This window comes from Bison bison, unplaced genomic scaffold, assembly GCF_000754665.1.
Source record: "Bison bison bison isolate TAMUID 2011002044 unplaced genomic scaffold, Bison_UMD1.0 scf7180017864038, whole genome shotgun sequence".
Lineage (NCBI taxonomy): Eukaryota > Metazoa > Chordata > Mammalia > Artiodactyla > Bovidae > Bison > Bison bison.
This window is the reverse complement of record NW_011494610.1, coordinates 3,659,658-3,682,426: the sequence shown is the minus strand read 5'-3', so window position 1 is coordinate 3,682,426 and position 22,769 is coordinate 3,659,658. Positions and strand designations below refer to the sequence as shown.

The 22,769-nt window shown below is 46.3% G+C and overlaps 1 protein-coding gene across 3 annotated transcripts in view; it reads right to left on the bottom strand.

Annotated features, from left to right (window-relative positions):
* The window catches only part of SLC9A8 (solute carrier family 9, subfamily A (NHE8, cation proton antiporter 8), member 8), a 70,804-nt gene extending 51,755 nt beyond the window's left edge, over positions 1-19,049 (bottom strand). For all 3 annotated transcript variants that reach the window (XM_010835084.1, XM_010835085.1, XM_010835086.1), the window contains exons 1-3: positions 18,946-19,049; positions 16,879-17,057; positions 11,117-11,197 (exon numbers count right to left, since the gene is read on the bottom strand). In XM_010835084.1, coding sequence (XP_010833386.1) covers positions 11,117-11,197; positions 16,879-17,057; positions 18,946-18,959 — 274 coding nt within the window. In that variant the 5' untranslated portion in view covers positions 18,960-19,049. The remainder of the gene's footprint in view (positions 1-11,116; positions 11,198-16,878; positions 17,058-18,945) is intronic.
* Between the last annotated feature and the right edge of the window lie 3,720 nt (positions 19,050-22,769).

The window sequence follows — 22,769 nt, the reverse complement described above, 5'->3', positions numbered from 1 at the left end:
ACACCACGGCAGCCCACCTGCCCTGCTGCCACAGACTAACATCCGCCACCCTCTCTCCCAGGGCGCACTGCTGGTCTACCATCATCACTGTAAACCACGAGCCCTCGTGAATATGAGCATTATCGGAAAATGCTTCAAATACATTAAGTATAACAATCAGGTTACAAAACAGGATGTAGGACACGATCCCTGCTGCTGCTGCTAAGTCACTTCAGTCGTGTCCGACTCTGTGCGACCCCACAGACGGCAGCCCACCAGGCTCCTCTGTCCATGGCACTTTCCAGGCAAGAGTACTGGAGTGGGGTGCCATTGCCTTCTCCAGGGACATGATCCCAGTTCCCTTAAAAAAGTAGAAATATATATATGTATATATATGCACAGTTCAGTTCAGTCGCTCAGTCGTGTCCGACTCTTCGCGACAAAAAAGTAGAAATATATATATGTATGTATATGCACACACACACGTATTTATTTGCATTGTGTTAAAAAGAAACACACACACTGGTGTTAGGCATTGTCCTACAGCATACAATGTATATTACTTAAGCTCATTCTCACCATTACCCTACAAGGTAATAGACCATAATAATACAAATGACAATAATATTAACAACAGCAGGTAACAGTTCCTGACTGCTTAGCACGTAGGCATTACACTACGTGATTTCTATGCCTTGCCCTGTTTAGCATCGTCAGTCCTGAAAAGGAAACCAAAGGCCAAGGACCAGCATCACCCAGCTAGTAAAGAGCAGGTCTAGACTTGTTTTAAAACTTGAAACCTCCAAGAGAGTCTGCAGTGAAAACTTAAGTCTCTGTCCTATCCTGGCTTCTTTTCTCCTTTTTGGAGGCCACCTATGTTACCAGTTTCTTGGTTATACTATACATTTCTGCTGAGTGTCTGTACATTTAAAATCATGCAAAAGGCTTCCCTAGTTGCTCAGTGGTTAAAAAAAAATCCACCTGCCAATGCAGGAGGCACGGGTTTGATCCCTGATCCGGGAGGATCCCACACGCATGGAGCAACTGAGCCTGTGCGTCACACCTACTGGGCCCACGTGCCCCAACTACTGAGGCCCGCGTGCCCTGGAGCCCGTGCTCCAAACAAGAGGCCATGGCAGTGAGAGGCCCGAGCACCACGACTAGAGGACGGTGCCCCACTCGCCACAACGAGAGAAAAGCCTGTGCAGCAACGGAGACCCAGCACAGCCAAAAATACACAAATAAAATTTAAAAATCAAATCAAAGCATATGCGTGCACAGGCATGCACATGTAACATAGATTTTAAGTTAAATGGTAGTACGGTATCAACTTTTTAAACTTACCACTACCTCTGAGAAACTATCCCATATCAACACATGAAGAGCTTCCTCAGGCTTTTTGTATTTTTAGTGGCTGCAGTGTATTCTACTGTGCCATCCAGTGATCTGCCCCTCGGAATGGACACACAGGTGTCTTCCAGGCTTCGCTCTCACTGCCATTCCCATCTGAGCAAACACATCGTTTCACATGTGTAAGGGTATCCACAGGCAAAACCCCTGAAAGAGGGGTTGCTGGCTCAAGAGTCCAGGCATTTTAAATGTCGTGAAGAGCTTACCATGGTAAACCCTGGGCCCTGGGGCCAGCCCAGTCCCCTGCACTGGGCCCAGCTGTGCGGCTACTAAGGGCTCACAGCTGTCCCCTTGTGCAGATAATTGTGCTTAGCTGCCTCGAGGCACCTCATCTTGGAAGCTGTGCCCACCCCACACCCGCTCACAGCCACTGACCACCTGATGGGGGTACAGAAGTCCCACCCCTTTGCCTGAAGGAAAAACAGAGGCTGCTGGGCGGACTTGCCCCAGAGCCGTGTGCCGAGGCCACGCGAGGGCTCCCCTGAGGTCACGCCCACCGTCTGGCACGCTCCCTCCCTAGCCTGTTGACACCCTCCTTACGGATTTACTCCTAAAGAGCACCCCGCAATACACCCCCTGTCCCCAAGCCCGTCTCAGGTTCTGTGTTTAGGGAGCCACCTGGGACCAGCAGTTCTAGGAGTAGGGTGGTCACGGGAAGCACGCTTGAAGGACGGGATTCTGGAGCTGGACCCCTCTACAGCTGCCCAGCAAAGGGCCCCAACACTGGAGGCAGAACACTGCTCGTCCCTCACCAAGGGTAGCAGGGCCAGTGCTGAGACTTTCACTTGTGGTGGACTGGGTCATGGCTGCTGGAGGAGGCAGGGGCTCACGAAACATCTCTGGTGTTAAAGAGGTTACGGCTGAAACAGTAACTGTAAGAAAAGCAGTGGAACTTCCCTGGTGGTCCAGCGGTTAAGACTCCACACTTCCAATGCAGGAGGCACAGGTTTCATCCCTGGATGGGGATCTGAGATCCCAGATGCTGCAGAGCAGCCAAAAAACAAAGATAAAAAGAACAGAGGAACTGCGGTTGTTGCTGAGTGCCACTGATGCTCTGAAAAGAGAACACGAAAGGCTGAAACAATCACCAACCTCAAGCAAAGGGTGAGAGTCAGAGGGCCGCCTTGGCAGCACTGAAATCGACCCTCATCTCCTGCAGTCGGACAGTCTCCAGAGCTGAAGACTGGGAAAGTCTGAACCGCCAGAGTGGCAGACCTTCAGAGAAAGGTGAACTCAGGAAGACAAACCTCCCACACCTTCTCGTAGCAGGGCTCCGATATGGGAGAAGTGGGACTCAGACGTGTGGGTTGGGGAGCCTGGAGATGTACACAAGCACCTTTAACCTGCAGGTTCCCGTGGACCTTCCAGAATTTTCCAGAAGTGGCCCCACCACCCTGCTGGAATACAGAGTTCCCAGGCTACTTCAAGATTACACAGATGCCCCCAAATGAGGCCTTAGGTTAACTCCTGCTTCCTGTCATAATGTAGCCCCCATGGACACAGACCATTCGGGTGTTCTGGACAACACAATGGTCCACTACTGACCTCATGCTAATCTGCTAAGCACAATGTGGCAAGGAGATGTCTTGTAAGACACAGATGCTTCAGAGGATGGAGAGTTTTGGGGGCCTGCCTATCTGGGAAGTTTTCGGGGATCAAGTGGTCTGGAGCACACCAAGCCACTGCCTCCAAGTAAAGGACAAGGTCAGTAACTTCTACTCTAATAAAGAAGCACAGTGCTTGGGAGACCTCCCCCAGGTTTTGGAGGCAACACATCCCACACTTGAGAAAACTGCTCCCACCCATTCACTGGTGTTTAAGAGGCCGATGGTTTTGAGTGAGGACAAGAACCACCAGTCGCAGCTCGAGCAGCTCTGCTGCTTCTGCCATACCATCTGGCTGACTCCAAGGGGACTGGAAGTATCTGCTAGAAAGGGAGGCCAGCAAGCCCCCAGGGGAGGGTCTCTCAGCATAGATCCCTGGGGTTCTGGAGCAAGGTGATGCCACATGCAGAAGAGAACCATACACCCCTCGGAAAACCCCCAAGGGGAAAGAACCCCAACAGCTCCTGGCATGCTCTTGGGCCGTGGCAGAGACAGAGCCCCTGAGTATGAGGCATCAAGTGCCCACGCAGCCAGAACTGTCCTTCACAAGCTGGGATGCCACATCTACCGAGTTATGAGGCCAGACGGGCCCAGGAACAACCCACTTTAAGATGACATTGAAGACCAAACTTGTGCAGGTCCACAAGGCACAAGTACTGGGGTACTGCACAACCACACGTCAAACCAAGAGACTCACTCTATGACAAAGGAGGTGCAGAAGTGGGCTGCGGCCGTGGACGTCACACAGTCCTATCTGGAAGCTACCGGCTGGAGTGCTAGGCGGCCTCTTAAAGACGAACCTGAGGAACCAGCTTGGAGATGACGTCTGTGAGGAACGGAGCCCGCCTCTAAGATGCACTGTACTTCTTAAACCACTACGTGGGGTTATATACCCAACAGGCAAGCGTGGGTAGAGCACACAACAGGAGCACCACCCAACACCACTCTCAGGGACTCCCTCTGGAGTGGAGATTCCTACTTGAAGGACTTCTACTTCCCTTAGCCTGAAACTTTAGGCTCAGTGTCTTGAAAGGACCTAAGAAGGGGACGTGGCTACCAGGGTTCACACAGTAAGAGTTAACAGCAGAAACTGCCTGATCAGTTTGGGCTCTTTGTGCCAAGAGACCAGCAGGCCTGGAAACCTCCTGCACTGGCAGGGATGACTGAGGCTGATCACCATGAGGAGACAGGTCTGGCCACTACATAAACGGGTGGGAAAGAATACAATTACCGAGGCAATACGTTTTTAACCACAAATGATTTTTTTAAACACTGTTAGCACATTTTCGGAGAAGGCAATGGCACTCCACTCCAGTGTTCTTGCCTGGAGAATCCCAGGGACGGGGGAGCCTGGCGGGCTGCCGTCTATGGGGTCGCAGAGTCGGACACGACTGAAGCGACAGTCGGACACGACTGAAGCGACTTAGCAGCAGCAGCAGTAGCACATTTTGTCAGCTATCATCATACAACCACTTATCCTATAATAAGGTTAATTTTGAAATTCCTGTCCTTGATGCTGCCACGTGTACTAAAATAAATACTCCAAAGATAGTATTCTGAAAGACAGAAGACTTGCCAGAAAGGGGAGAGGGGGTCCTCAGGGCCGTCTGTCTGTTTCCTGGGGAAGTGCTGTTGATAAAGTTTTTGTTTGTTTCTGGCTGTGCTGGGTCTTTGTTGCTGCGCCCAGGCTTGCTTTTGTAACAAGTGAGGGCTACTCTCTAGTCGCAGTGTGCAGGCTTTGCACTGCAGTGGCTTCTCCTGTTGCAGGGCACGGGCTCTAGGGCACTCAGGCTCCAGGAGCTGTGGCAATTGGGCTCAGTAGTCATGACTCCCGGGCTGTAGAGCACAGGCTCAGTAGTTGGGGCACACGGGCTTAGTTGCCTCTGTGGGCTCTTCCCAGACCAGGGATGGAACCCATGTCTCCTGCACTGGCAGGTGGATTCTTTACCACTGAGCCACCAGGGAAGCCCTAAACACGTATATATTCAAAGGTAGCTTACTTCTTGAGTGGAATGTTATTCCTTTCTAACCCACTGAGAGCACGTATGTGATGAAAGAGGAAATGTCTAGAAGTCAGCCCAGAAAAGCAAGTTTCAGAATGCAATCCTTTAGCAACCTTTCTCTTCTGAAGTTGAGACTACTTCACTATTCTGACATATCTGAAAGATTTAAGTGTAAAATGTAACTTTAAGATGGAAAAAATGCTGAGCCAAGAGAAGATGGTCAGAAAACTAGGGGCAAGAGTCCAGGCAAAAGGGCAAGTATCACACTGCGCTAACGGCTGTGAAAGAGCAACAAGACGCTCCAAGAATAAACTGTCACCTCTGATCCACGTTCCAGAAACTCGGAGGTTAAAAGTCTCTGCTAGCATTCTTCTTGGAATGCAACAGCCTGGACAATCTTGAGACTCTAATGCGATCATTTTGTCAATTTGACAACCAGTTTTGGCCTCTACCTCTAAGACAGCTACTTTAATGCCAACAAATGAATGCCTGTTCTTTCTCTAATATAAATCAAAGTATCTAAGGTTCAGGGAGAGTTTACCCACGGGACAGTTCAAGCTGCATCACTGTCAAACTCTCATTAAAGCTGTTAACAGTTACAGCCGGGATTCTTGCTTTAAGTTTTCTTTAAAAAAACAAAACTTTTTTTAGAACTTAAGTAAAATTAGATGGAAAAGGAAATGGCAACCCACTCCAATATTCTTGCCTGGGAAATCCCATGGACAGAGGAGACTAGCGGGCTATACTCCATGGGGTCTCAAAACAGTTAGACACGACTTAGTGACTAAACGACCACAAAGGTATCTATTTATACATTTATACTTGTATAAATTTCTAAGGCCTATGTGTATACATATATGTCTACAATCCCTTTTTTTTTTAATTTTACAATTTAAAAAATCTGAGGGCAAACATGTTTTTTTATGACCTGTTTGGTTACTAAACCTGAGATAACCTGAATTTATTTGCTGGTGAAATAAAGACTTTATCCTCCCCTCCCCCGCCAAAAAAAAAAAAAAAAAACAAAACCTTAAGTAAAATTAGAACTACAATCACTATATATGCTATTTTCAGAATTACTCAGGGTCAACAACGCAGGAACTGAGTGGTATTTTTTCAACTTCCACTGAAATCTTCCATAGACAAAAAGAGCCCTACTCTTAAAAAATTACAATCTTTTAATCAACACAAGGAGTTAACATAACTAAAAGCACAAAGTTAAGAAGACTGTGACAAGGAAGCACATTTGTGTATTTCTATTTACTCAATGATTCAATCAAATCCAGTTACAAGTTAAAACTTGATTTGTCTGTCAGCAGTATTTAGGCTCGGAGAAGGCAATGGCACCCCACTCCAGTACTCTTGCCTGGAAAATCCCACAGACAGAGGAGCCTGGTGGGCTGCAGTCCATGGGGTCGCTAAGAGTAGGACACGACTGAGTGACTTCACTTTCACTTTTCACTTTCATGCATTGGAGAAGGAAGTGGCAACCCACTCCAGCGTTCTTGCCTGGAGAATCCCAGGGACGGCGGAGCCCGGTGGGCTGCGGTCTATGGGGTCGCACAGAGTCGGACACGACTGAAGCGACTTAGCAGCAGCATTTAGGCTAAACGCTGGCACATGTAGTCAGATTTTCACTCTTAGCCCCATTCCGGCCTTTCCTCACTCTGCAGTGAAGTGTGACTAAGGAAAGGGATCTACTCCCGCTTCTGCTGTATATGTCAGGACAGTGGACAGGGTATTTATTTTCATTCTTTATCAATTTCAGTCCCAAATATATAAACAATGAATCAGTACTAGATGGCCAATAAAAATAAATATGTGAACTTTACTAATACATGGAAAGAACAGGAAAAAGTAAAGAACATGAAAAATGGTATCAACTCAAACCAAGTCAAGTCATCTGATGGATATGTGTACTTCCAAGAGTAGTTTGGAGAGAAAGAGGCATGATAAGAGGAGCTGGCTGTCAAAAAAAAAAAAAAAAAAAGAGGATTTTTCTTTTTTGGTATAGCTATTTAAATGTGCCCAAAAATTTTTACTTGAAAAGGCCCGAACTACAGAATTCCCTAAGTATAGAAAGCATCTGAAAGCTGTGAACAAGGGCCAAGGAAGCATCTTCAGAGCTTTATGCTGGTACTATGTTTTTATAAAGAATCAAAGTCTCAGGATTCACTTAAAATATAATAAAACAGAAGAGCAGAAATGTGCTGTTTAGAATACAGACAGTCCTTTTATCTTTCTTTTCTTAATATTTTAAAAATTTATTTCCTTGCCTGCACCAGGTCTTAGCTGCGCCATGCAAACTCTAGTTGTGGCATGTGGGAGCCAGTGCCCTGACCAGGGGCTGAATCCAGGCCCCTCGCACTGGGAGCACGGAGTCAGCCACTGGACCACCAGAGAAGTTCCCGGACAGCCCTTGTCCACACCAACAGTTTCTCAGGAACTATGAATGCTTGACACAAAAGGTCAACAATATCTCTAAATGACTATGGACTAAAAAGTAACTTCTGGTTAGAAGAAGTAGGCTAGGAAAACTTATCCCTGAGAGAATGAAAACCTCATTTTCTCTGGCAGCTGTTTTGGCACAAAAATTGGAAATTCTTGAAATAGTGGCTATCTCAGTATTTTGTTACACTTTGCTCCAATAGGAGAAAAAAACTTTCCTCTCATCTACATAGCTTTATGAATTACAGGACTCTTTTGAAAGCTTTGTCAGCATTTCTAAATTCTAACCAAATGTCCTCTAATATAACAAAAACTATTTTCTGGACCCCAGCATGGTCCCTAGAAGTGCTCTTAGCATTCCAATCACCTGCGTTAGAAAATCTGTACTGAAAGTAAGATGGACTTTCCATCACCCCTTCCTAAGACCTGGCTCTTCTGGCTACAGTTATTTGTGTAACATCAGCGAAGAAATAAACTCTGTGGCTGAACAGCCTTGGCTGACCCCCACCATCACTCCACTCCATGTCCGGTTCTGGGTGGCCATTTGGTGAGTTCATCCTACAACTTCTGGTGGAACCTGGGAGGAGAGGAGGGCACCTCTCCCACTGTGACTGCCACTGCAAGGGGAGTGAGCCTGAAGCTGGAGAGGCTTGCCACGTGGAGAGAGCCTGACAGGGAAGCCAAAACAAAGGGAAGCACTGTTGAGAAATGGAGAAAACTGAGTCCAGGAGACTTGATCCACTGAAGTCTGAAGCTGGCACTGCCTGTAGCTTTTCTCGTGCCCTGAGCCAATGGGTGTGCAACCACACCCCCACCCATTTGTGTTCTTTGAACCCTTTTGAATTGATATTGTCCACAGAATGGAAAGAGTCCTGTATCAGTTAAGATGTTTTCCTCTGCAAGGAAAAGAACACCTGACTAGGAATGGCTTAAACAATAGATGTTTATTATCTCCTATAACAGGCAGCTCTGAGACAGGTGGTTTCAGGGCTATCAATTCAACAGTGCAGTTGAGAATCCGGGTTTTCCATCTGTCCCCTTGGCAGGCCCTAGCGTTCTGGCTTTGTCTTTGAGCCACAATGACTGCAAGATGGCTGCCAGTGCTCCAGACATCATATCTTCATACAACAGTATTGAAGGAAGGAGAAATTTCTTTTTACCAGAGAGAAAAAAGTTTTCCAAAACTCACCACCCCGGCATTTCCCTTTGATCTCACTGGCCAGAACTGGGTCTCACGCTGTCCACTGCCTCCCCCCATCTCAGACACTCACTGGTAAAAGATAACGCACTTTTCATGATGGCAAAGCCCAGTCTTGACTCGGAGGGGCCTCCCTTCCTTACGTGCACTGTGGCGAGACACCAGGTTCAAGGCGAGGACTCTGTCTCCACGGAGGGGGTGGCCCAGGCCAGGCGCCTACCACCACCTCCGTAAGTCGTCTTCTAAGTGCCGGTGCTCAACGGCCTGCCGTCCCTCAAACATTCAGAAGTCAGTGAGGACCCTGACATTCCAAACCAAATCATACAAACCGCCACTTCAACTTCCATGAGCACCAGACCAGATACCCAGCAACTACGTAAACTGACCACAGAACTGTAACTTCCTTGAGCGGTTTTTTAAGCCTTTACTGGATGCCCAAGAATAACAGGTATTAGCTAAATAGGTTATTTTCAACATGCCCAACATCAGGAAAGGAATGTTAATGAATGATCTTCGTCTTCTTAGAGCTCTAAGGCTCTTGTAGAATCTGCCAGGATGTGCATATGAAGAGCCTGTTCAATAGAGAACAGGAACTCTGAGTAAAACTTATTTCTAACTCTTCACTGAAGATCAAAACTTTCTAGTGGTACCTCTTCCTTAAAACATGACATCACCTGGGGCTATGGGGCTTAAATGAGATGACACTGTGAAAGCTCACAGCCCAGAACCTGGCACTGAAGGTACCATGAAGTCCAGGGAAGACAAAGGAAGGGCTGAACCAGAGTTGTGGGAGTGCTGGTGGGAGAAGAATGGACAGAGTCTGATCATTCCATTTATTTTAAGATATTCTTGATGTGGGCCATTTTTAAAGTCTTTATTGAATTTGTTACAATATTGCTTCTGTTTTGTTTTGGTTTTTTGGCCTCAAGGCATGTGGGCTCCTCAGCTCCCTGACCAGGGAACAAACTCGCATCCCTGGTAAAATCTTTAACCACTTTAATCAGGAAGTCCTTGCTCATTCATTTCTAAAGTTAAGCTGTGCTGTGCTATGCTTAGTCGCTCAGTCCTGTCCAACTCTTTGCAACTCCATGGGCTGTAGCCTGCCAGGCTCCTCTGTCCATGGGGATTCTCTAGGTAAGAACACTGGAGTGGGTCACCATGCCCTCCTCCAGGGGATCTTCCCAACCCAGGGATTGAACCCAGGTCTCCCGCATTGCAGGTGGATTCTAAAGCAGATCTAAGGCAAGGAAAATTAACTTACAGAACACTAAAGGTGATGAGGCAATATTAAATATCATCAGGAGGCGAGTGGAAATTACAGAAAGGAACGGCAACGTAGTAAGCTGCCTACTCACCTTAGCCAACCTTAGTGAAACCCTATTTACTACCCTGCAAGCGCCCGCACCCACGTCTTGACTTTAACACTCACTGAAGAGTGAGGCCGTTGCTTCTTCCTTCTTAAACACTTCAATGAACTCACATGTGAGCTCAACTGTTATTACACTGATTCACATACTCTAAATTAAGGCTAATTACCTTTCAATAAATTGCCACAGGAAACAAAAGAGGGAAACGTAAGTGAAGTAGAAGGGAATGCCCTCTGACGACTTTAGATCTGACTAACGTTAAACCTTAAAGTGAGAATATCTTCTGGCTGTAAAATTCAGTGATTCTATGAATTAAGTGTCAGTTACTCGCCTCAGTGGAGTGACAGCGCAGCCTAGCAGTGGGCCTTAGAGTGAACAGCATGAATGTTTATTTCCAAACCTAACCTAAACCTATGCTGCATCGGGAAAAATTTCTAAATATACTAAACCAGATCTACAAGGAAAAGAAAACTTATAAAGTACATACAACTGTGCGTGCATGTATATTCAGATGCTCAGTCGTGTCCACCTCTTTGTGAGCCCATGGCCTGTAACCTGCCAGGCTGCTCTGTCCATGGAATTTCCCAGGCAAGAATACTAGAGTGGGTTGCCATTTCCTACTCCAGGGGATCTTCCCAATCCAGGGATTGAACCCGTGTCTCTTGCGTCTGCTGCACTGGCAGGCAGATTGTTTACCACTGTACCAACTGCAAAGCCTGTCATGTAGAAATATATACACAAAATTAACTTATAAAGCAGTGGTGATAAGACACAGATATCAGCAGCAGGCTACTGGAAACTAGAAATAAAGTAACCACAATATACTAAACTGATGAAAGCCTTGGCTGTGCCCTGGTTCCAGAAGTAGAAAGGGATCTTAAGCATAAAGTGGGGCTTCCATGTGACTTTTAGGAGGTCATCACCACTCTCTGAGCCCCCGGTGTACTCATCTGTAAAATAGGATCATAACACCCTCATGGCAGCTGGCAGAGAAGATGAAATGAGGTCGGGTGTACACCACATCTCTCGTGCTCAGGAGCACTTGGGAGGCACTCAGAAAATGGTACTGTTACTGCTTTAAGTATAGGATCGCCATTAAGCACTTACCTAATGAGACCACAGCAACGCTCTCTGGCAAGAAATGTAATCTGTATCGGATCAGTAAATGCACCAATATGATGCAGATAGCTGTGGGAAAAAATAAGACACTGTTAAAACCACCCAGCTTTGAATGGAAACCCCAAGCCCAAGGCAGCAGTTACTTCCGGGAGGCCGCCAGGGTGTGGACAGCTGGCAGTAACACGGTAAGTCCCAGCTGTGTTTTCAATTTATTTCTGAGTCTGGAGGCAGTTCATTACATTTTACTTATTCTTTACACACTCGACTTAGCTGCTGCCTTCCAGTTGCTGAAAGAGCCACAGACACCTATCTTTCTTCTGAGTGGTTAAATCTCATACAACCATTTAAAATTATTCAAATTTCCCTTATTCTGAGAAATGATCCTCAACAGTGAGGAAGAAGTCAATGAACTCAATCACTTTTACACAAAGACAGCTGCATCAGAATATATGTTGACAAGCAAGTATTTTGCAGCCGTGTGATCTGTTCTCTTTCAACACAGAAGGAAGTCAGGGTGTTTTACAAACAGGAAAAAGTTAATCCTAATCTGGTGATAAGAATAGAGACCTAGAGACGGGGTGCCTGCTCCCCAGCCAGGCACTGGGGCCTCCCCAGTTGAGGGCTCGCCACGAGCCGAGCGGGGCGGCCCTGCGCACTTCCCAAGTGCCCTCTCAGCTGACTGCCAACACTCCCTCTGAATGAGCTGCCATCACTTCTGCCTCCTTTGATTAAAGACAAGAAAGCTGAGGCTGAGCAAGGTCACACCGCCGCTGGGTGCCACCGGCCCGAGCTCAATTCCAACCCTGTCCCCTTAATCCTTGGCACCCACCACCCACTCCTGGCGGCCTTCATCCTCAACCAGGAAAACGAGAATAATGTCTGACTTTCCTCACAGGGGTGTTGTCATGAAAGAAAAGAACCAAAAAGATGTAAAACTGTTTGAAAGGAATAGGAATTTCAGACCAAAAAAAGCACACTTTCACATAAATAACTCCTGAATGTAATTTCAAGGCCCAAGTGTTACTGTGCATGTCTTTTTTCTTTTACTAGGCACCTGGGTGGTATGCCATCCCATCAGAGTATTATAGTATTAAAAATAAATGAGTTGCCTTTTTTTGTAAAAGGAAATGTTCAAACAATCTGCATGACTGTGAATGGGCCACCCTCAGAGCCCACGTTGACAAATTAGATTATCTTTAGTCCCACCAAAAAGCACCAGGTGGCCAGAGAAAGGAAACAGTTGTAAATATGGAAATTTTGTCCTCCTTTCATTCTGTGCTTTAAACTGTCAATCTGTGGTGTTATTTTATTATAAATATTTAGCCTAGTTAGAAAAGTCCTACATTAAATACTAAGAGCAAGAAAAAAGTTCCAATGCATGAGCTCAACATGGAACCAATGAGAATGCCTACTGTATAAAAACGTAGACACACGAGCACATAAGTAGACAGAAATATACAGCTCTAAGGAGTGGAATCAGTTGCTGCTCTCTCTTTGCACCAATCTGGATGACAAAATTTAAAAGCTTCTGCTCGTAAATCATATAACTATCTGAAGCTAAAGAGGAAAAGAGGGACTCCCTTGGTGGTCCAATGATTGAGATTCTGCACACACAGTGCAGGGGGCGCGGGTTCCGTCCCTGGTCGGGGAACTGAGGTCCTGCAGCACGCAGCAACTCAGGCCGGGTGCAGCACCCCACCCCAAACAAGAGCCAAAGAAGAGCTGTCCATCAACAGAGAGCTGCATGTAAGGACGAGCAATGCCGAAGAATGGTCTTCAGAGACAAAAAGGAGATCTGCAAAGACAACCCACAGAACGACAGAAAATATTTGCTGGTCATATGTCTGGTAAGGGTCTTGTGTCCGCAGTATATAAAGAACTCCTACGACTCAACAACAAAAAGACAACACACTTTTTTAAAATGGGCAAAAGACATTGTCGACATTTCTCTAAAGAAGATATGCAAATGGTCAATAAGCACACGAAAAGGTACTCATCCTCATCAATCATTAGAAAAATGCAAATCAAAACCACAATGAGACACAACTTCACAGCCTTTAGGATGGTAACAAGGATGGAGAGCAACTGGAGCCCGTGTGCACTGCTGGGGCGAATGTAAAACTGGGCAGCGACGGTGGGAAGTTCGGCAGTTTCTGAGAAAGCTCCTCACAGAGTAACCACTTAACCCAGCGATTCCATTCCTAAGTACATGGACAAAAATGTTCACAGCAGCGCTATTCACGATAGCCAAAAGGGGGAAACCATCCAAATCCCCATCAGCTGATGAATGGATAAACATGCAGACTATTATTCAGTAACGGAAAGGAAGGGGATTCTGACACATGCCACAACACGGATGGACCCCGAAGACATTGTATCAAGTGAAAGAAGCCAGACATAAAAGGCCACAGACCGCATGGTCCCATTTGTATGAAACACCCTCAGCAGGCAAATTCCTAGAGACAGCACAACAGTGTTCACCAGAGACTGCAGGGAGGGGGAATGGGGAGTGGCTGCTTTTAACAGGAACTGGGTTTCCTTTAGGGGTGATGAAAATGTTCTAGAACTAGATCATGGTGATGGTTGCCCAGATTCAAATTACATTACTGTGAATGTAATAAATGCCACTAAATTATACACTTCAAAATGGTAAATTTATGTCTATTTTACCACACACACAGATTTTTGTCTTAAAAAAAAAAAAAGGTATATGCAAAAAGCACTAACATGGAAAGATCTCCAAGCCATTCTGTGAGAGGAAAAGCCGAGCTATAGGACCCCTCTTACATTAAAACAAACTCCAGACAGTATGTGCCTATCGCTGCCTATGTGCTTATGAATGTACATATGTATACACACACATCCGAGCACACATTTTCAAGTACACCTGAGAAAATACAGAGCAAGGAGGGACAAAACCTTCTGTGTGATATGGATGGTATGAGCACCACAAGTTAACGTATTTCCAATTTTTCATGCCTGAAGTTTTAATACACTGAAACATAAGATGTCAATTTTAACAACTCCATTAAACTCTATGGCCCATAAAATGTGTCAAATGACGCTAATGGTGTAAATCAGCAACAGGGACTCACCACTGTCGCTGTGGAGTCAGAGACCAGCAAAGGATAAGTGCAGGTCAACTGATCTCAAACTTCTTGAAGTCAAAATAAGAATTCTGGCATCCTTTGCACACAAAAGTCACAATCTCATTTGACTTGACTAAAATAGTAAACAAAAGCGGTAAATCTGTTATAGGTTAGGAACTCCTGAAGTCTAGAATAACTTATGGACTATTTCCCTCAATTCACTAGTCTATGTATTAAGTGATCTGGCAAGTTATCTATTAATAGACATTGTTTTCCTTATCAGATTTACATTGTGTGGACATCTAATCAGGAATAAATATACAAGATATGTAATAATTTGTTGATACAGAAGGAGAGGGGAAACCTCCCTTCAAATTTACATAGAAAGCATTCCATTCCCCCAACACGTGCTAACCTACGGATGCAAATCGTCAACTGATTAGGGGAAACAGAAACCCTCTGACCAATGTCAGAGGCTTATGACGGGTTTGTAGAGAAGACAATCCAAGAGAAGTATGCAGCACTGCTAAATACAGCTCAGCCCTTTTTGGCTTCAAAGATGTACAAACACTGGGCAGCACTTTATGTGGATTAAAAAGCACATCATAAAAACCTGTTTTGTGATCGCTGGCACAAGCTAATCCGGGATGCTCCACACCCTGAAAGTCACTTTGAAAGTCTTATTTCTCACCCTCCTGTGAAAAAGGTGATCACAAAACAGAAGTTTTTTCCCAAGGCTTGCCTTTTATATCCCCTAACATATCATGCTGACCACAGTGTAAACAGTCTAACAATACTCCTTCAGGATTAAGGATCCGGTAACTAAAGACTTCTTGGTCAAGAAAACAACTGCTTTCTTCTTAGTATTCAAGTACTATAACAAAAGGGGGGAGAAAGAAAACAAGAGTCCTTGATTGTTGAAGTAATCCCTGAGAAGTAGAATTACATTGACAGAGTAAAAATAACTTGGGCATATCCAATCTAAATGGACACTGTACACTTGTGGTTTGTGTACTTTTTTGGAAAAAAGCTTTTTTAAAACTATATGGGAATTCCCTGGCGATCCAGTGGAGAAGGCTCTGCAGTGATGCCAAGGGCTTGGGTTTGATCCTTGGTCAAGAATTAAGATCCCACAAACCACGCTGCATGGCAAAAAACCTATAAAAGACAAGGATGAGTTCTGAGATTTTAAATGAAATAAAATTACTTAGTAAAACTACTTAATAGTCTAAATATAAATGTGAAAGAAGTTACACTTTTCTGCAAAAAATGAAACCCAAAACAATCCTAATAGCCATCAGAGAAATACTCTGCACTCTTATGTTTTTTGTACCTTCCGTTCTTCTGAAAAGATCTAATTAGAAATATGACAATATAATTAAAGAGGAGCATAAAATGTAAACGTGCCAACTTCACTTTACAAACAAGTTTGGAGAATCCTATTCGAAGTTATTTCTTTCTTAGCTGATCCAAAGTGGTTATGCAGTTTTAACTGGGTTTTCTGGTCTAAGACACTTGTCTCCTGTCCATAGTGTCTGAGAGGCAGCTAAGAAATTGTCTTTTATCTAAACTTCCTGACCGATGTCTGGCAACCTGAATATTAGCCTCTGCTGCTGCTGCTGCTAAGTCGCTTTAGTCGTGTCCAACTCTGTGCGACCCCATAGAGGGCAGCCCACCAGGCTCTCCTGTCCCTGGGATTCTCCAGGCAAGAACATTGGAGTGGGTTGCCATTTCCTTCTCCAACGCCTGAAAGTGAAAAGTGGAAGTGAAGTCGCTCAAGTTGTCTGCTTGAAAGCTACAGAGACGTGTCCGACTCTTCGAGACCCCATGGACTGCAGTCTACCAGGTCCTCCGTCCATGGGATTTTCCAGGCAAGAGTACTGGGGTGGGGTGCTATTGCCTTCTCCAATATTAGCCTCCAGTCTCCCTTAACACAGATCTGTCAATTAATTTAAACTCTATGGGCCTAAATTTCTTCACCTGTGAAATAAGTATGTTGAATAAAATGAGATCTTAAGCCTGAGAGAGTGAATCTCTTTGAAGAAAAATATCACGTGAGTAAAGAGCGGCACAGGTGCTACACAGACATGGCAAAAGCGATGACCACAGTTAGCAGGAGCGACAGAGATCACAGAAAGCGGTGTGCTAACACAGGGGGTCTGGTCTTTCACTCACAGCAAACTCTTAACTAAGGGAAAGTTTACACGGAAGCCGAACGGACACAAGAGACAAAATGCGGCTCTGGTTAGAAAGTCAGACGCTCTGCCGTGTGACCCCCAACCCCCACCCACGGCGTCATACAGACACACCCAGAGACTCAGGAGCAGAATCTGAAATACAATGAACTAGAAGATGCTCAAGGCTCTTTCCAGATCAAGAATTCCTGAAGTCTTTGTTTCAAAGGACATCTACAATAAAGATGTTCTTCAGAATGACTAAGCTCAATGATTTTATAAAGAAAGAGGACTATGAGATGAAACAGTTATGGCATCAGGAACTGATCAGTGACCCTCCGTGTATGAACTGAAAGTCAAATGAGAGGCAGACTTGACACAGTCAACAGTAGCTGACCCGGGGTTGACCACACAGACAGCGCACACAGACGCTCAAAACGCCAGGGGCTGGTGTTTCTGCGAACATTCGCCGAGGACCTGCATTCACCTAGGACGAGGAGGCTGAAGAAAATGGTCATGCCGCTCGACTGCTCTTCCTGCTGAGCTTGCTCCCCTGTCTGCACCGGGAGGATGGGCTTGGCAGGGGTCGGGAGCACCAGTTTCGTAGTGACCACCAGGGTGGTGTGAAGGGTGACATTGAAACCTTCATGAGTCGTGTTGGGGAACCTGTTGGAGAACATAAAAAGCAGCAGAATTAGACAAAGGAAAGAGGGCCCGGAGTTATCAACACATACACAAACCAGAAAGAGAACTTTGGCATAGAGCTCTATGGCATTCACAAGGCCCGCAACCAAGAGGCAAGCCTTGGAGAGAAGCTGGTTAGGAAAATTCCTGCCTGCTGCTGCATGAGGGTACGGGTGGCCTCAGGTGCGCTGAACACAACCACTTAGAGGTCAGGGACAAGGGGGAGTCAGGGCCAGTGTAGAACCAAATGCTGCCTGCTCTTTGGCCCTTAATGGGGGATTTAAGGACTAAGCACAACAGAAATTCCAAGATCCAACATCATTTACTAAGTGCCTTTACTTCTCCAGCTTACATTCTTTCCTTAGATCGAATGTGCAAGTCGAAGAAGCCACTGATTTTACTCAATTGTTGACTAAGTCTGAATGCCCCACCCTACTTTACAAGAACCTCAGTTCAGTGGCCCAAAAGTAATCCCCTCTGTAACACCCCCACTCCATCCCACCACTGTGTTCCTCACAGCTACCTCCTCACTTTGTGTTGGGATTGTAAACCAGTGTGATATTGACGTAGTAACCATTGCAGCTGTGATTGTAACAACTGATGTTTTTTGAGTACTGCCTCATTCTGGGACCAGGTAACATACAAACTTGCATTTAACAGGCATTAACAAGCCTGAGGTGGACACTGCTACTTTCTCTTTTTTACTTGTGAACAACAGGCTCAGAGAGCCTTTTGTTATGCCTGTTGGCTTAACTTGGCCAGTATCTCAGTCAGTCAGTGGCAGAATCAAGCCAGATTTGAATCCAAATTTGAAATCACTGAGCCATACCACCTCTTCTGCTTTGTGCTGCTGAGGCCCAGTTTAGTGTCTGTGACAGCCAAGATGTTCAGTAAGTAAGCTAACTAAATGAAATGACCACTAGGCTAAAAGACATATAGAAAACTTGTCAGGCAAGGGAGTCAAATTTCAACTGTTGGCTTGGTTCCTTGTTAATTTTTATACACTCCTTCCACAAAGATGGGCATCTATAACATGCAACAGACTGTGCCTGGCAGGTATGCAGAAAAGACTAAAAGAGTGGTCCTTTGCCAGAGGCAACTGAAGGACGGAGATACCTCACTCCCTTTATCTTATACAGCCAGCTCCCCTGCTTTCTACACTCCAGCCTTCCCTTTCTTCTGTCCCTCAAAAGACACTAAGCTCTTTGTGGCACCTGTCTTCCCTCTCCTATTCCTCCTTTTGGTCTCTAAGGTTTCATCCGGCACGTCACCTGTTCCTGAGAAGCCTCCTCCACCCCAGTACCATTCGGCTTCCTTCAGAGCCCTGAAATCATCTTGTCTATTCATGGTCTTCTCTTTAAACTAGAATGAAAGCTCCTTGAGAGGGACTCCTGGTCGGTCTCCATCTCTACCATGTGACCAGGGCCTGATCGACAGTAGATGGCCACCAGTTTAATGAATAAATGGATTTCATTGAAGGAAACTAGAAAACATGATCGTTACAACGGAGGAGGGGACTGGCTACGTAAGGGGTGGGGGGGACTTGCTGGAGGCGGCGGAGCGCTGCGTAATCAGCAGATGAACGAAAAATGGGAAAGTGAAATCTGGGCTGCGGTTTCCGCAAGGCAGCTTCCGAGATCGACGACGAACGGCCGATAACTAGCCAGAGGGTCCAACCTCAAGGGGGCCGCGCCGCCCAGGCCCGCCCCTCCCCCTGCTCGCAGGCGCCAGCATGGTCAGTCCCGGCCAACCAGCGCGAGGAGCTCCGCCTTCTGGGGCCGGAGGGCGGCCTGAAGGGCTCGCTGTCACCCGACGGGGCCCAGCCCTGCCGCCTCAGCCGCCTCAGCCGCCCAGGAAAAAGCCCACTCACTCCTCTTCCGCCATCTTCTCCCCAATCCCGCGGAGCCTCCGAGACCACCGAGCGCGGGGCTAGCAGGGCCCGCTTTTGCTTCCGGCTTCCGCTGGAGGCGCGGGCGGGCCGACCGGCAGGGGGGCGGAGTCTCGGCTGCACGAGGCCGGCATTTCTGTCCCATCGTCTCTATGGCCGCAGGGTGGGAGGATGCGCGTGGGAGGACCGCGGGGAACTTTCAGGATGTGTGGCCGCACTTCTTTTGGCCCCTCTGGCCCTGCGAAGTTCCGGCTGTTCCCTTCCACAGGGTTGGGACGTTTTGGGGAAACTCCTGTGAGGTGACTGTGACTCATCCTGAAAGCACGCGCGTTCCTCCCGGTGTCCAGGAATTGACCATAGTTAAAGTGGGTCGGAAGCTTCTAGAGTAAGCTGAGCGGAGGGACCCCAGGGGTATACTCCCCCAGTCTCTGTTTTCCCCAGCCCGAAAGAGGACTAGCCACCTGGGTTTTGCAGAATTGTGCAGTATTCGGAGAAGGCGATGGCACCCCACTCCAGTACTCTTGCCTGGAAAATCCCATGGACGGAGGAGCCTGGTAGGCTGCAGTCCATGGGGTCGCTAGGAGTCGGACACGACTGAGCGACTTCACTTTCACTTTTCACTTTCATGCATTGGAGAAGGAAATGGCAAGCCACTCCAGTGTTCCTGCCTGGAGAATCCCAGGGACGGGGAAGCCTGGTGGGCTGCCATCTATGGGGTCGCACAGAGTCGGACACGACTGAAGCGACTCAGCAGCAGCAGCAGCAATATTCTATCTGTAAATATTTATTGAGTTCTGACTGTATTCCTGTCTTTAAAATAGAGGATGATGATCTAAGAATGAATCCTTCATTCATTCGTTCATTGTCTCAACAAATAATAAGACGCCTATACGTGGTTCCAGGTGGCCCAGTGATAAAGAATCCGCCTGCCAATGCAGGAGACACAAGAGACACCGGTTTGATCACTGGGTGGGGAATATCACCTGGAGGAAGAAAGGGCAATATTCTTGCCCGGAGAATCCCATGGACAGAGGAGTCTGGTGAGCTACAGTCCATGAGGGTCGCAAAGGGTCAGACAGGACTGAGCATGAAGGCCCGTGGTTAGTGTCCTGGTCTGTGTGGGTTGGAAAAGAATTTCCAGACACCAGGCAGAATGAAAGGAGAATAAAGTTTATTTCCAAGGCCCCCCTTGGTTGTTTTTTTTTTTTTTTCTGTTCTTTTGTCCTTGGGAAACCACAGTTAGCAGTGATCTGTGGGATTGGGGAAACAGGAAAGAACAAAGTGAAGTTGGAGGGGTAGGAAGGCTCCCACCCGGAGAGCTGGTACCCTCTTGTGAGGCCTTTGGCTTTGATGCCAGCTCTGTAGCTACTTCCGTTCCTGGTGGCAACCATCGTAGCTCAGCAGCTGTGATAGCTGTTTAAACCCTTTATCTGGCTCTGCTGTTCTTCCTTAAGCTTTTCCCACAGCAGAGGGACTAAACACACACAACAGAGGCCCCAGTGAACCTTTTAAACTTCAGTCATTCCCCTGCTTAAAAGGTACCCTGGCTTCCAGTCTCAATCAGAGGGAAAAAAAGGTGGAGAAGCTCCAGGACTTAACCCCGGCCCCTCTGCCTTGTGAGGTCAATCCCCTCCCCTCCTACTCACACTTTCCACTGTGGTCACAGGGACTTCTTTGGGGGCACCTGAAACACACCAGGATCACTTCTACCTCTGCGCTGGCCAAGCCCTTGGCCAAGAATCCTCAGCCCTGGGACTTCCCTGGTGGCCCAGTGGCTAAGACTCTGGGCTCTCAATGCAGGCGGCTGGGGTTCCAGCCCTGGTGAAAGAACTGCATCCCACATGCTGCAACTGAGACCTGGTACAGCCAAATCAATAAAACCTTTTAAAAAAGAATACTCAGCTCCTCGGTTGCTCCTTGACACCCACTTTCTGTTTACCCTTTTCTTGTCCAATATGCCTTCCCTGACCGACCTGGCTAAAATCCAAGTGCTCTTCCCTTTACTGCGTTCTTTTCCTCCATAACCCTGAACATATTATATGTTTTACTTATATGTTCATTTATTGTTCTCTCCATGAGAACATAAACTTCTGAATGCCAAAGTTTTGTTCTTTTTTATTTCTAGTGCCTAGCATAGTACCTGGCATAAAGCAGCTACTAGAGAGAAAAATGACCCTCAGACCCTAATACTCCAGTGGTTATGACTGCACTTCCAATGCAGGGGGCAAGAGTTGGATTCCTGGTCAGGGAACTAAGATGCCACATGTATTGGCGTAGCCAAAAGTAATTTAATTTAATTTAAAAATGAACAAATAATCCATTTTGAGTTTATTTTTGTGTATGGCGTTAGAGAGTGTTCTAATTTCATTCTCAGAATAGGAGAAAATATTTGCAAATGAAGCAACCAACCAGGTATTAATCTCCAAAATAGACAAATGGTTATGCAGCTTAATATAAAAAAAAGCAAAACACATAACCAAATCAAAAAATGGGCAGAAGTTCTAAAGGAGACGTTGTTGTTCAGTCTGTTTGTCGTGTCTGACTCTGCAACCCAACAGACTTGGGTGCTGCAACCCAAACAGCATGCCAGGCTTCCCTGTCCTTCACCATCTCCCAGAATTTGCTCAAACTCATGTCCATTAAGTCAGTGATGCCATCCAACCATCTCATCCTCTGTCACCCCCTTTTCCTGCTTCAGTCTTTCCCAGCATAAGGGTCTTTTCCAAAGAGTCGGTTCTTCGCATCAGGTGGCCAAAGCATTGGAGCTTCAGCATCAGTCCTTCTAATGAACATTCAGGACATAAAGATGGCCAAAAGAAAACATAAGGATGACCAAAAAGTGCATGTTCAACATCATTAAAGATTCAGTTCCGTTCAGTTACTCAGTTGTGTCTGACTCTTTGTGACCCCATGAATCGTAACACACCAGGCCTCCCTGCATCACAAACTCCCAAAGTTTACCCAAACTCATGTCCATCGAGTCAGTGATGGCAGCCAGCCATCTCTTCCTCTGTCGTCCCCTTCTCCTCCTGCCCCCAATCCCTCCCAGCATCAGGGTCTTTTCCAATGAGTCAACTTTTCACATGAGGTGGCCAAAGTATTGGAGTTTCAGCTTCAGCATCAGTCCTTCCAATGAACACCCAGGACTGATCTCCTTTAGGGTGGACTGGTTGGATCTCCTTGCAGTCCAAGGGACTCTCAAGAGTCTTCTCCAACACCACACTTTAAAAGCATCAATTCTTTGGCACTCAGTTTTCTTCACAGTCCAACTCTCATATCCATACATGACCACTGAAAAAACCATAGCCTTGACTAGATGGACCTTTGTTGGCAAAGTAATGTCTCTGCTTTTGAATATGCTATTTAGGTTGGTCATAACTTTCCTTCCAAGGAGTAAGTATCTTTTAATTTCATGGCTGCAGTCACCATCTTCAGTGATTTTGGAGCCCAGAAAAATAAAGTCTGACACTGTTTCCACTGTTTCCCCATCTACTTCCCATGAATTGATGGGACCAGATGCCATAATCTTCATTTTCTGAATGTTGAGCTTTAAGCCAAGTTTTTCACTCTCCTCTTTCACTTTCATCAAGAGGCTTTTTGGTTCCTCTTCACTTTCTCCCATAAGGGTGGTGTTATCTGCATATCTGAGGTTATTGATATTTCTCCTGGCAATCTTGATTCCAGCTTGTGCTTCTTCCAGCCCAGCGTTTCTCATGATGTACTCTGCATATAAGTTAAATAAGCAGGGTGACAATACACAGCCTTGACGAACTCCTTTTCCTATTTGGAACCAGTCTGTTGTTCCA